At 41.1% G+C, this 14,682-nt stretch overlaps 1 protein-coding gene across 1 annotated transcript in view; it reads right to left on the reverse strand.

Annotated features, from left to right (window-relative positions):
• Positions 1-3,978: 3,978 nt before the first annotated feature.
• Positions 3,979-14,682, reverse strand: part of ANO10 (anoctamin 10) — a 204,298-nt gene continuing 193,594 nt past the window's right edge. Inside the window, exon 13 of the mRNA XM_075271313.1 lies at positions 3,979-5,767. Coding sequence (XP_075127414.1) covers positions 5,717-5,767 — 51 coding nt within the window. The 3' untranslated portion in view covers positions 3,979-5,716. The remainder of the gene's footprint in view (positions 5,768-14,682) is intronic.

Genomic DNA, 14,682 nt, shown 5'->3' on the forward strand with positions numbered 1-14,682 from the left:
GCATCATGGATGTGCAGCCGACAAATCTGCGGCAACTGTGTGATGCCATCATGTCAATATGGACCAAAATCTCTGAGGAATGCTTCCAGCACCTTGTTGAATCTATGCCACGAAGAATTGAGGCAGTTCTGAAGGCAAAAGGGGGTCCAACCCGTTACTAGCATGGTGTACCTAATAAAGTGGCCGGTGAGTGTATATATGAAGGGCTGCTAATTGAATTTTGCTGAAAAGGGCTGAGACAGGGAGTCCATTACCTCTGTATGTAAACACAGACCTAAAAGTGAGTATATTGCATGCTGACTCTTGGTCCTGTAGCATATAAATTTGGGATTCTCATCACCTATCAAGTCCAGCTCTGCTACATCAGCTTCATATTGTGCATCTTCCAGTGATACTGTGCTAATTTATTTAGTAGTAGCTATTCTAAAAGGAATACAGACAGGATACACAAAGTACTGCTGCTTCATATGCGATTGGGACAGTAGAGATAGAAAGCAATACTACATCAAGAAGAATTGGCCAATCAGAGACAAAATGCTGCCAGGGAATAAAAACGTTCTTCATCCACCGTTGCTTGATCGTGACAAGATTCTCATGCCACCGGTATATATAGAATTGGGACTTATGAAAAATTTTGTCAAGAAATTAGACAGCGACACTGATGCATTTCGGTACCTGCGCAACAAGTTCCCAGGGTTGAGTTATGCAAAGGTAAAAGAAGGTGTATTCATAGGTCCACAAATATAAGAAATCATGGCTGATGAACACTTTCAAGACATTCTAAGAGCTGCAAAAAAGGTGCGTTGGTGGCATTCAAGTCAGTCATAATCAATTTCCGTGGAAATAAGAAAAGTGCTGACTACGTGCATGTTGTACAAACATGCATTAGTGCGCGCAAACATCTTGGCTACAATTTGTCTGTGAAAATTCATTTACTCGACTCGCATCTGGATTTCTTCCTAGAAAACCTAGGCGCAGTCAGCGATGAACATGGAGAGTGCTTCCACCAGGACTTTTCAGTGATGGAGTAACGCTATCAGGGTCGATGGAGTGCAGCGATGTTGGCAGACTACTGTTGGACGCTTTAGCGTGATTTGTCAACTCATCAGCAGTGTTCGGGAAAATACTTTGGGGAAGTATTTTAAATACAAATACTAAATACTTTTCATCCCGAAGTATTGTAAATAGAAATACTAAATACTACTTCAAAAGTATTTTAAAAATACTAAAATGCTTGAAAATTTTAAACAAAAAATTTAATAAAAACAAAAAATGGAACAATTGAACATAGGCTAAAAGAAGCTAATTTACTGTATCATACAGTAATATATTCCCGATCGACTATAAGACGCACCTTAGACCTTAGGTTTTAGAGGAGGAAAATAGGGAAAAAAAATTTTGAAGCAAAAACTGGTAAAATATTTAATATATGGGAGTTGTAGTTTTGCAACAGCTGCAAGGCCACATTGACAGGTGACCCTGCAGCTGTACGGGGATGCATAGAGCGTTTTTTTTGCGGGGCCAGCTGTAATTTTTAGTTATACCATTTTGGGGGATATCTATTGCTTAGATCACCTTGTATTGAAAAAAAAACCAGGAGGTGATTTAGAACTTTTATTTATTTCATATTTTTAAAGCTTTTTTTTTTTTTTTTTTTTTTACTATTTTATTCCCCCCCGGGGGCTTGAACCTGCGGTCACTTGATCGCAAGTCCCATAGACGGCAATACAACTGTATTGCCGTCTATGGGACATTCTGTCTATTAGTATTATGGCTGGTCATAGAGACCAGCCGCAATACTAATATAGCCGTGACAGGCCGGGGAGCCTCATTAGGCTCCCGGCTGTCACCCGAACAGGTCGGCTCCTGCGATATCGCCGCGCAGGAGCCGGCCTGCAACTTTACAGGTACGGGGCCGGTGGGGACCGGCCCCGGGGGAGAAGGGGCCACGGATACTGACCCGGCATCCGCTGTACTAGAGAGGCGGATGCCGGGGAGGGATAGACGCCAGGGCCTGAGACATCGCTACGATCCTCTGCCCTGGATGAAGCCAGCGGCGGGGGCACGGAGGAGCCCCTGCCGCTGCTGGCTTCATGCAGGGCAGAGGATCGTAGCGATGTCTCAGGCCCCGGCACCTGTAATGGCGTCTATCACTTGCCGGCTTCCGCCTCTCTATTACAGCGGATGCCAGGCGCCACCTTCAGACTATAAGACGCACCCTTCTTTTCCCCCAAAATTTTGGGGAAAAAAAGTGCGTCTTATAGTCCGAAAAATACGGTAAATAACATGTTAAAAATGTAGAAATTGTTCGTTTCTATCATTAATAAATTAACAAGTTATCACAGCGTGGGCGAGATTCTCGTCAATTCTCGTGAATCTTGGGACACGAGAGAAAATTCTTTGAACGTATTTTACTTTTTTTTTAAAAAAAAGGATTTTCATTTTGTTTTTTATATTAAAGTTTTTTTTTTTGTTGGCCCATGTTATTACAGCAGCATCAGCGCTCTCTTTTTCTGCAGTGAAGAAGTACAATGATGGGGAAGAGGGATACGTGCAATGTGAGAGAGCAGGCCTCTAGAAACAGAGACTGCTGATGGGGCTGTGGCTTCACTATAGGGGAAAAAAAACTTTGCACGAACTGTACACATGGCTCAGTAAAGTTTTCATTTTGTCTTGTCAGATTTTGTTATGGAAGGTGTTGACTAACCATCACAACAGCTCTAGTCATGTCGGAGTAGACATAAATCTATAATGTCGCTGTAAATCTCAGTTATGGAGAACATAAGCTTTACTTTTCAAAAAAGTTAAAGTCCGAAAACTTAAATTTTCCATTCTACTTAGATGTCCTCCGAAGGCCTTATTCACATGATCACGTCTATTTCTTGTGCACGTCATGTGAATAAGGCCTAATGCTGGGAGAACGTATGAAACTTTTTATACATTGTGACTTTTCCCTCTTTATATGACACTCATGATATCTTCGTGAGTGGTGAAGTCAACTTTTGTTACTTATGTCTGAAGTCTACACCAGGCACTACGGGGCACAGATTTCAAGTCTCCCATACCGATAGGCCTTGGATGTAATGTAAGTTTCAAGAGGCTTGTGCTTCTTACTAGTCCATCTGACACCAACAAGGACGAGATTAAAACCAGCGTATAAAATACAGATCTTAACACACTCCCCCCCCCCCCCCCCCAGCCTGTAATAGCAAAGACTGCAAAGCGGTGGTAAAGTAGCTTAGGTGGCCATCTGAAAATATGCACAAATGACCATGCTGGTGCCAATCGTTCATAGTCAAGCCTGCAATTGCAAACAACAAATGCTTAATAAAGATTATATTCACACTACTGACATAATACCCATCAGAGGATCAGAACAATGGACATTAAAGGGTTATTTGTATTTTGGCAAATTGTATCCAAGTTTAAATACCTGATCCCTGTCCTGACTCCCAGGGCAGAACTTATGGGAATAGCCAAGTAGTGCTGCTCTATGCTCTACCTGTACCTTTTAGCTTTTCCCTTCAATCCTGCTCTAGGGGTCAGGACATGGGAGCAGTTAATCCCATCTCAACTGATCTCAATTTGCTGAGATCGGAGACCCTTTCAAGTTTCCCCTATTAACCGATGCAAACAGAAGACTTTCTGTCTGTAACTGTCCTCATTTACTTCACTGTTAAAATAAAAACTTAAAATCCCTTCTATTCGCTTTTTTTTTTTTTTTTTAAACTTGACGGAACCAGAATTATTTTTTTCTAAAAAGAAAAACTGGAAAAAAACTGGAAAAGACTTTTGATTTTTATTTTAACACTGAAGTGAATAAGGATCAGAACAATGGCCAGTAGTGTGAATAAGGCCTCAGTGGTGACTCTAGAATGCCAACTAGCACCTCCGAGACGTCCCGATTCCAGTACTGGAGCTGAAAAATGTTGATATTTTCTATTAGATATAAACATATGGAAGACTCATGTTTGTGGTTTCTGATATTTATTTGCATGCAGTAATAAAGTGGTAATGCTGACATTTGCTGACATTACATTTGAGGCAAGTTTCAAGTTACAAGAAATATTTCATACAAAGTGTAACCACAAAAGAGAAGAGTGTTTCTGGTACCAGAATGTAAACCAGGCTCCGAGCGGCCTACATACCACCTCATTTTCATTAAGATGGATTTAACTTTTATTGTATCATTTCCATGTTATTGTTAAGGGGAATAACTGGAGGAAATCAGATCACTGAGTCACTGGGAAAGTGAAGAGAGTCTTAACAGCACCACTCTAATCCAAAGGTTATATCTGGTATTGCAGCTTCTTTACACCACTGTAATAGAGAGGTAGAGTATCTGGACTGTGGATCACTACATATGTAATAGATTTAGTTTTCATTAGGTAGCATATGGATGTCATAAAGAAGATGTTTTGTTGGCTAGGACACACTAAGGAACAAAACAGAATACCTTCTGTAATGGAGTAAAGCTGGAAGAAGAAAAATATGACCCCTGTGCTCAGAACTGTATCAAAGTCCCCACAAATACTGACTGACATATATATTCCTATTTGGAAGCCCACATGTAATTTTGCAGAGGTAATAGCTCTACATACAATTCTATTACGATATAGTGCAGATAATATCTACCTGGAAGCTGATGTAATGCGTACATGTATTTATATCACTTGGTGAATGTCTGCAGAGGAATATATAGTGAGGGTATCTCTAAGACCACCACCACCTCAGTGCTATGTCTACAGACATTAATGGGAGTGAGCAGGAGGTTAGATGACCCACCATTCACTGCCTGATACCCTATTAAATACTGTACTATATGTGTGTGTAAGCTGCTGCCAGAGACGTTTGTCATTGGCTTGCTCCCCACTCCCAGTTCAGTACACATAATACCGCTCATCTGTACCAAGTCAGGCAAGATAGCATTTTGTAGTCCCCAAAAAACTGACCAGTGCAATTTTTTGGCGACTAGTAGTTGTAGAAGCTGAACCATCGGGTTGCAATGCGACTCTACTCACTCATATTAGTGGAAGTAGCAGGGCAACATGGCAATGTTTTGTTCCAAGTCACCATGTAGACCTAGCCTAACAGACACAAACCATGGACAGGCGTAAAGACAAAGGCATTTTCTAATCCTAGACAACAAATTTAACCTAATCTTAACTTGTGACCTGTTAAGTCTTTTGGAGCCGTAAAGTGGCCGGTAACCTGGTAGTTTCCAAATATGAAAAAAACTGCACAAAAGAAACAAAACGACAGCAGATGCAGGAAAATGCAGAATATTCAGCACAAGATTAACATAAATCTGTCATTCACAAGGACAGTGTAGTGTGACATATATGACATATCTGTATGTAAACGGAAATCTTCACAACACTGCCGATCTACATGATCATATAGAATATGGCCATCCTACATGTAACGGTCTTTATCCATATAGATAGACTGGTCACATTTTCCTAAACTACACTGTGCCTTCCAGGATCCTTCACCAAATGAGATATGCAGCAACCAGGGCCTGAAGCAAAATGTACACAGTAACATCCTGATAAAACACGTAGGCACTGGATCTAAAGTATAATAGAGACAATACAGTAAGTCAAATACATTTCAACCTGAGAAGCCAAGCCGTACTTTGGTAAACATGAACATAGTCATTGCAAGGTTCTTGTAAGTGCAAACACTATTGTACAGGATTTTCCATGTTGATCCTTCACGAATCTATGGGATCTTCGGTGAGAGAGTCGAAGGACAGTTTCATTTGCTGAAAAACAAAATTAGAACCAGTTAGAAAAGTGAGAAGATGCCATAGATGTGCAATTCTATGGATCCAGCACCATCTACAATGTATTTCTCTGTGTCCTTTACAGTTAATTCATAACTTTGTCATCACTAGATGGGCCATGTGCCCTCCTTTTCCATCTTAGGCTAAGGCCCCACGTAGTGGTAAAGCATCGCATTTGTTTTTCACAGAAAGTCTCTAGAGTCCCTATTATACCTATCGTCAGGGTCTGGGGTTGCTAGGTGGGGTGGCATAGACACAAAAGTCCAGATTCTTTAGTCCAAAAACAAAGGTAGAGTTTATTTTCACTCAAAAAGGTAGTGCAGCAACAAAAGGAGACAATACAAAAATAAATACCTGCCCGGCTAGGATCTAACTAAACATAGAATAGGTTACTTCACTTAGAATAACAGAAATCCAAAAGCCAGTAGAATCATTCAGGACACAGCTCCAAAAAATATGACCTCTCTGTCAGCTCTCCAGCCAAACTCTGCCCAAGTGTTGCTGCTGGAGCAACTTCTTAAGCCTCCTTGACGAGGAGACTCTCAACAGCTGAGTCGCTGCCGAAACATCCCCAAAGTGTGGACTGGAGGGGGGTGGAATGACAGGTCCCACTACCAATCTACCTGCCATTCCTAAAAATCCAGCCCAATACTGAGCATTTACCAAAATGCTCAGCAGACGAAAGTTGTCTGCTAAGAACAAACATTCTTGGAGTTTTCTCATCTCACCCACCTGAGGAGTCTGGGTGAGATGTACACCCCCTCCATTACCTGACCAGCCATCGGCTTACACTATACAGAAAACGCTAGCGTTTCCATAGGTATAGATACGTGGTGCAATTTACAATCAATGCAATGGTTTTTGAAATAGCAGCATGTCCGCTGGGGATATTTTTCTGTAATGTGAGGATAGGATTAGCCAGAATCCCCTCCACTTTGCAGGTACTGTAAAACGCCACTTTTTTTGTCACAGCGTTTCCGCCATGGCCAAATAGCAGTATTTTTGCAACGTGTTGCTCCAGCCTTTTTTCCCCCTTCACACTTCTCCTACACTCATTGTAAGTGGATAAATAAACCCTTTATACTCCATGGACATACCATCCTCTCGACACCAAACCCATGTGCAGTATCTGCTGACATATGGGGGTCTATAGTAGGCACTTTCACCTAGAGACCTAGTTATCAAATTCCAAGCTATGGACAGGAACAGACCCATGATCAGCACTGGAAGGCGTCAAAATTGCTAGAAGGATTCCAAAACAGACAGTTTTGTAGATCCAGGGTGTGGTGTAGCAATAAGGCAATCCCATGGCTCTGGAAATATGGGCTATAAAGTGTACTGGTGACATAACAACTAGAGATAAGCGAACACAGTTCGGATCAGCCGATCCGAACAGCACGCACCCATAGAAATGAATGGAAGCACCTGTGACGCCGGACGCCGGCAAAGTCAGCGGCACAGGTGCTTCCATTCATTTCTATGGGAGCGTGCTGTTCGGATCGGCTGATCCGAACAGTATTCGTTCATCTCTAATAATAATACAAAAAATAAATCACTACCCATGGTGCTATGTAACCATAGTGTTATAGTGTGCTCATATACAATACAGTGCAGCGTTATATCTGGTGGCAGTTCTAGGTACAGTCTCAGGGCACTTCGGTGTCATTCTATAGTTCCAGAACATGATAAGATAAGATAATCCTTTAATAGTTCCTCCATGGGGAAATTCAGTGTGTTACAGCAGCATGGATAATGCAATGATATAATTCATGAAAGAACACATACAAGCTCAGAATAGTAGATAGAAAAAGATACTAGGAGTCATAGCAACTAAAAAGAAAAGAAAGACTCAGGATCATTTAGTTCTCTGTGCAGATCTTCACTTAGCCTGATGTTGATTATACAGCCTGACCATGGTTGAGAGGAAGGATCTCCGATAGCGCTCCTTCTCACACTTAGGGTGGAGCAGTCGGTCACTGACAGTACTGTCCAGTGCTCTAACAGTCTCATACATGGGATGGGAGTCGTTCTCCAGCATGGAGCTCACCACGGACAATATCCTACTGTCACCCACCACCTGCACTGGGTCCAGGGGGCTCCCCAGGACAGAGCTGGCCCTTCTAACCAGCCTGTGAAGCCTATTTCTATCCATGGCTGGTATGCTACTACCACAGCAGGCCATTACGAAGAAATGGCTGATGCTACCACATGGTTGAAAAATGGCCCTTGTATACCACTGATTCATTCAATGGGTCTAGGTTTTACAGAAACATTTGATCATGTCAGTAATTCCTTATTGAAATAAGTTGTACATATAACTGAAGAAGCAGTATTGAAGGTTTGCTGTTGAGACTACTGTCAAGGATGAAAGGAGGTATCTGACATCTATAAGGAAATAAGGATGCAGATAGGGCCAATAACACTAAAACATTCCTTCCTTCTCTCTGGGCCACCGTTTCCACTGGTGGCTGGTCTAGTCTTCCAATTGCATGCCACCCAGCAGTTTGTGCTAGGTGAGCGACACAGATAATCACAGGCCTCAGTGTTGACTTCTTCACAAATGGCACATAATAGCGGTCACCTGCCGTTTGTGACGAGAGGGTTACGTGGCTCAAATGGGACATCACTGCTGTCAGCTGGGGGACTGAATACAGAAGACCAAACCTGCTGCCTATAGAAAGGGAGGATCAGGAAGAGGTGAATAATGTCTTATTATTTGCCCTATCAGCAGCCGTATTACACCATATAAAGTAGCTTGGAAAAGCTCTTTAAGACTGTCACCATTATTTCTATACAGCATAGTCAAAATAAGGTTAGGAGGAACACAAGAGCTCACTATCGGTCATTGACACTGACACATAGTCTCCAGGTAACAAGCACTGATCAATGATCTAGCTAGCAAACATTTCTGAGGTTTCATGTACATGGAGCAGTTATCCGTATTGGATGTGACCATTTGATCCTCTGGGCGCAAACAGCTTCACTATTTTTGGCAGGGAATTCCTTTTTACATGGGGAGATGTGCTGCCAAAAACAGTCAATTTTTATACCTGAATTTTTATATAAGATGTGATCCGCAATACACTAAGTGTAATTTTATTTTATTTTTTATTACAGAGAGAGGAATATAGGCCACTGACATATCCATGAAACGAATGGCCATGCTAAAATCCAATGTGCCAGATCCTTCTTTCACTCAAGAATTTTTGCAGCCGGTCAGAGTTTGCAGATTTTATATTCTTAGTTCAATGAAGAGAATAGTTGTCACAGGGCACATTTAGTATGTAACGCTTCATTAGTGAAGGCACCCTTGGCAAAGACATAGTGGGTCCCATGCCACTAGTGACAGACAGATGTTCTCCTTCATTATCTCATGAGGACTAATAGAAGACTATTGGGAGTGGACATTGGAAGAGCTCACTTACAGCTCTGCGACCTATGCAGTGATGTCTCTAGTCCCATGTCTGATTTGTAGACAACCCAATACTTCATACAAACTCCTTGCACATGTTTTGTCCTTGGCAGGATTCGAACCCAGGACTCCAGCGGTGTAAGGCTGCAGCGCTAACCACTGAGCCACCATGCTGGCCCCTGTACTGTGATTTATAATAGAAAGCGGAAAGTAGCATAAACTGAGAATACATTTACGGTATTTGACAATTTGACACAACTTTTACTTTCTACAGTTGACTACACATTACAAATCACACTTTCTATCTGGAAATCCTGATTGAAGAGTGATATAAGAGGCACTTCTGTATCTGCTACCAGGAAATGTGCTACAAAAGCAAGTCACATCTTACTAACACCCCTTTATCCTCCTGACTATCAAGTTCAACCCTCAACCCAGCAGATGGCAACACAAAAAGATGCAACAGCACCTTGCTAACACCAAGAGCATTACTGATAGTACCTACTGTATATAGCAATACATGATCAAACTGTATACGCCCATCCACCAGTGACAAAACTACCTGTTTTACATGGGTATATTAAAATGACTCACCCGTCTTTGTCCCATGACCTCCCACGAATTAAGGACAAGTGTTTTACAGCCATATTGTGCTTAGCATACACTACATCATGCTAAACATGATATGGCTGAAATACGTATACTCCTCTTACTCCATTTATTCCCACATAATGCTACAAGTACTGCTGACCACCACCCCCTTGGTCCATCCATACAGCCACAGACACTAGGTATGGTGCCATATGCACAACATGTCGATTTGTTTCAAATAGATGCCGAATTCACCACTGATCCCAATGTATCTCTCACTAAATGCAGAAATAATACTGTAGACTGAAGCTGGGAATATATCCGCATGTGATGCCATACAGCAAGTACTGCACAAAGGCTTCAGGCTATATACTACTGCTTCACCTTGACATTGTCAGACGTTGGTAGAAACATAGATGTACGAATAAACAATACATATATCTATATCAGACATAATATATAGTATATTGGTTGTATAGATATTTTTGTATGACGTACAGGCCTCCACTTACGTGCTATATAATATAATGTGACTTTCTCATACATGTTGTGCTTGCTCAGCTCCAGTAACCTATAGTTCACACATGAAGCCACCGGCTCTGCACTGTTGATGTTTAACTAACAAACTATGGATTTGTTACCGTCAGCACGGACAAAGTTATTCATTTTCCACAGCAGAAATAACCGGAGGTCATCTTGGGCTTCTCTCACTTCACAAGGACATAGAAGTGTATCTTGCAAACATCTCCTAGCATGTCCAACCCTTCAGCGGGACTAGAGGTGTCTGTCAGCAGCTTGGCTCCTTCTCTCCCTCGAAATAAACATGATGGTGAGACATGGGCCAAGGCAACTATGTATAGTAATGGCGAGAGTGGGGTAGATAATGTGTATGGCCATTCCGTTTCCCTGCAGAAAACCACTGATAACACCCCATAAAATCACAGCCAAACGTTCGACATGAAAAAAACCCCGCTGTGATACATCTGTACTTTTATAGGCCGCACACAAACAATTGCTACAACGTGTGTTATGATCATTAAATAGTTAATAAGGGAGGCAAGAAAAGAAAAGCCTATGTATAGATCTAAAGAGAGGAAAAAATCACCGTGACATTCAGTACGAACTCTGCAACATGAGAACTGGGACCTGATGCTAAAGGCCATAAGCTCTCACCAGGTAAAAGAATGGACATGTCTATTTACAATATATAGGACCCTTGAGATTATTATATAATCATAGGTCTCCGTCATCTTAGGTGGTGATATATAAAAGATCTATAAATATATATAATCACACCTACAATAACAGGACCAGAGAGGAAACCGGCTCCATCCACAATCGCTTTACAATCTAAAGGGAAACAGAAGAGACAGGAAACTGAAGTAGTGAATCTCGTGTGCGCCATGTTAGATAGTAGAACTTGTCATTTAGGGAAAGTCATGCTAATTTATATGCTTGTCTGACAATGTGAAGATCTGAGCTACAAGCTGGTTTGATAGTAGGGCACAGAGGAAAGTGTTTATGACAAGGATATTAATGAATATTTTGGTTGTGTCCTGAGCAAAAAGTATATGGATATGGAAAGTGGTTTGTGTTTTAAAAAAATCAACAAACAGCATAAGGACAACCATTTCGCATACATGGACAACCTAAAGATGAATATTAGCTCAGACAGGCTCTTATCATCTTCTTCATTAAAAATGAAGTTTGCCTTGGACAAATGTGAAAGTGAAAAGACAAAGTATCCAGCAGAAGATGAAATAGTGATAAAGAGCCTTCACCAAAATAATGTCTACAAACATCTTGCCATCAACAAAAGCAATGGTATTGGCGAAGATGAAGGAGACAACTGCTGAGAATCCTATTGCCGAGTCCACCTGGTACTCTAATGTGAGCTAAATCCATAAATTAAGACTGACCATGATAAACTGGCTGTGCCAGTCCTGAGGTACGGCTTTGGAATCATCGACTGGCTTAAAACTGATATTGAAGGGATGGAACGCAAGACTCGAAAATAGTCGACTATGTACAAACTCATATTCCAAAGCAAATGTTGAGAGACTGTATATCAAGAGAGGAAATAGTGGCCGTGGACTAATATAACTTACGTCTATGTACAAATCCGATTTCGCTGGTCTCACATTTTATATTAATCTCTGCCAAGACAAGTTCCATAAAAGTATGAAAATTTACAAAGCTGGAAAAACAGAATACTTCCTAAATGTACTTGGCCATGCAGCCTGTTAGCTAAGCTTCTATTAAACAAGTGTGTAAAACTAGTGTTGAGTGAATAGTATACGATCGAATACCTCGCTCCCATAGGAATGCGTGTAAGCGGCCGAACTCCAAGGGGTTAAGCGCTTGAAGAAGCGGAGAAGATTGAGCTGATCATTTTCCAAATCCTTCATGGATCATTGGTAGACAAGGAGACTAGTCTTGCTGGACTAAGCCGTCCTGGACTTAAAGGAGACTGAAAGCCTAATGAGACACTGAACACCAGGAATCACCAAAACAACACCTTGAAACTTCAGGTAGAAAGTAAATGCAGAAGAGGAAGCCAGGCAGAGGAAACCATTAGCCATATTGTTGGCAACTGTACAATACTGGCTCCAATAGAATATATGAATAGACATAACAAAAGAGCTAGCCATCAATCACTGGATCTTCAAGAAATGTGCTTGTCAAATGCCTGACGAATGCAACGTGCATGTGCAGGATACATTGAAAATACCATAAAGTGAGATATGGAAGTGCAAACAGATCATACCATTTCAGCAAATCGCCTTGTGCTCCATAATAAAAAAATTAAAAGTGTTGCCTGCTTATAGATGTTGCAGTTTTGGATGACCAGAACATCACGCTAAAAGAAGAGCCCACCTCTGATAAAATTACAAAGATCTTGAGATCAGAGTGAGCAGATTGCAGAGGACCAAAGCCAGCATTGCACGAGTTGTGGTTCTAGGTGCCGTCACAAAAATAATTTTCAAAAATCTTACTGTTTCCCAACTGTAGCAATGTCCTAGGGGGGCAGAAGATGGCACTTATGGGCACGGCACTTATCCTTAAAAAAGTATTGAGTTAAAGCCTTATTTCTATGGTCAGAAGCCCACCTATAAATCACTGGCAGAAAGCTCATATATTATTATTAGAATTTTTTTAAAGAATTTATTCTTTAAATGTGATATAGTTATATACATATTCATTAGATTAATAGTGTATTATTTTATATAAGACCGGAAACTAGATATGCAAGATCTGTCTGTGCCATGAGGAATTGCTCGAGGTTATTTACTTTGGATGGCCTTAATAGTTAAATTGAAAATTAAAAAGAAAAAAACGTACATTGTGTCTAAGCTGCTTGTCATGGGCTGTGTCTATAAAGTCCTAAAACATGATACAGTATGTGCTGACATTAACCACGATAACCACATGTGTTCCTTGTGAATGTTCTTTCAAAGCCCCAAACTCTACCTATCAGTAGTACACATAAAACAGAAACTTCCTGCTCATAACAAGTAGTAAAAACAAGCACAGCAGTAAAGTACAACTCAGAAAAGTGAAGAAAAACAACTGGAAGAAGATATTTCATACAGTAACAAAAAGGTATCTGTCTATCTATCTATCTATCTATCTATCTATCTATCTATCTATCTATCTATCTATCTACAGTATCTATCTATCAAAAAACAACACTTTTAGAAAAAATAGAGAAGTAGCTCACCTATCTTCCGTTCATTTATCCTCCTGTGGTGCACGACCCTGTTCTCCTTGACCTCCTGGAGCAAAACGATGAGAAAAAATTCCAAAAAGGATTCAAACAAAGTTTGAAGGATCTGCAGCTCAGAGGAGGTTAAAACTCAAAAAAAACTTTATTTCATACTTTTATGAGTCCTTTTAAAAGTATGAAATAAAGGTTTTTTTTGAGTTTTAACCTCCTCTGAGCTGCAGATCCTTCAAACTTTGTTTGAATCCTTTTTGGAATTTTTTCTCTCAGTATCTATCTATCTACAGTATCTAACCATCTACAGTATCTATCTACAGTATCTATCTATCTACAGTATCTATCCATCTACAGTATCTATCCATCTACAGTATCTAACCATCTACAGTATCTATCTATCTACAGTATCTATCTATCTACAGTATCTATCCATCTACAGTATCTATCCATCTACAGTATCTAACCATCTACAGTATCTATCTATCTACAGTATCTATCTATCTACAGTATCTATCCATCTACAGTATCTAACCATCTACAGTATCTATCTATTTATCTATCTATCTATCTATCTATCTATCTATCTATCTATCTATCTATTTACATTAGAGTCCCCAGAGATGTAGCAGTGCTGGCCATGTGCTCAGCTCGGCTACTCCGGAGATGAGCCGAGCTGAGTGCACGGCCAGCACTGCTACACTGGAGAACTGCTGAACCCTGCTGCACACTCAGCTCTGTTGCACCAGAGATGTAGAAGATCTGAGTGTGCGCTGAACCCTGCTGCACACTCAGCAGTGCTGCATCAGAGATGTAGCAGGGCTGAGTGTATGCTGAACCCTGCTGAACACTCAGCTCATTAGTCGAGCTGCGCACACGGCCAGCACTGCTACATCTCGGTATAGGAATGCATTGACCAGCATTGATTGGCATACAGAGTACAGCATTCGGTCAATCAACGCCTGTTCTGCCGTAGGAGGCGGAGTCTAAGATCGGTCCACAGCAGTCTCCATTCTGGTCCTCACAGACGAACCTCTGGCAGAACCAGCGTTGATTGGCCGAATGCTGTACTCTGTATGGCATTCGGCCAATCAACGCTGGTCAATGCATTCCTATGGGAAAAAGTCAGCTTGCGCATATTGCAAGCTGACAGGGATCCCGACCAGATACAGC

Source organism: Leptodactylus fuscus, chromosome 4 (genome assembly GCF_031893055.1).
Source record: "Leptodactylus fuscus isolate aLepFus1 chromosome 4, aLepFus1.hap2, whole genome shotgun sequence".
In the NCBI taxonomy this organism is placed as follows: domain Eukaryota; kingdom Metazoa; phylum Chordata; class Amphibia; order Anura; family Leptodactylidae; genus Leptodactylus; species Leptodactylus fuscus.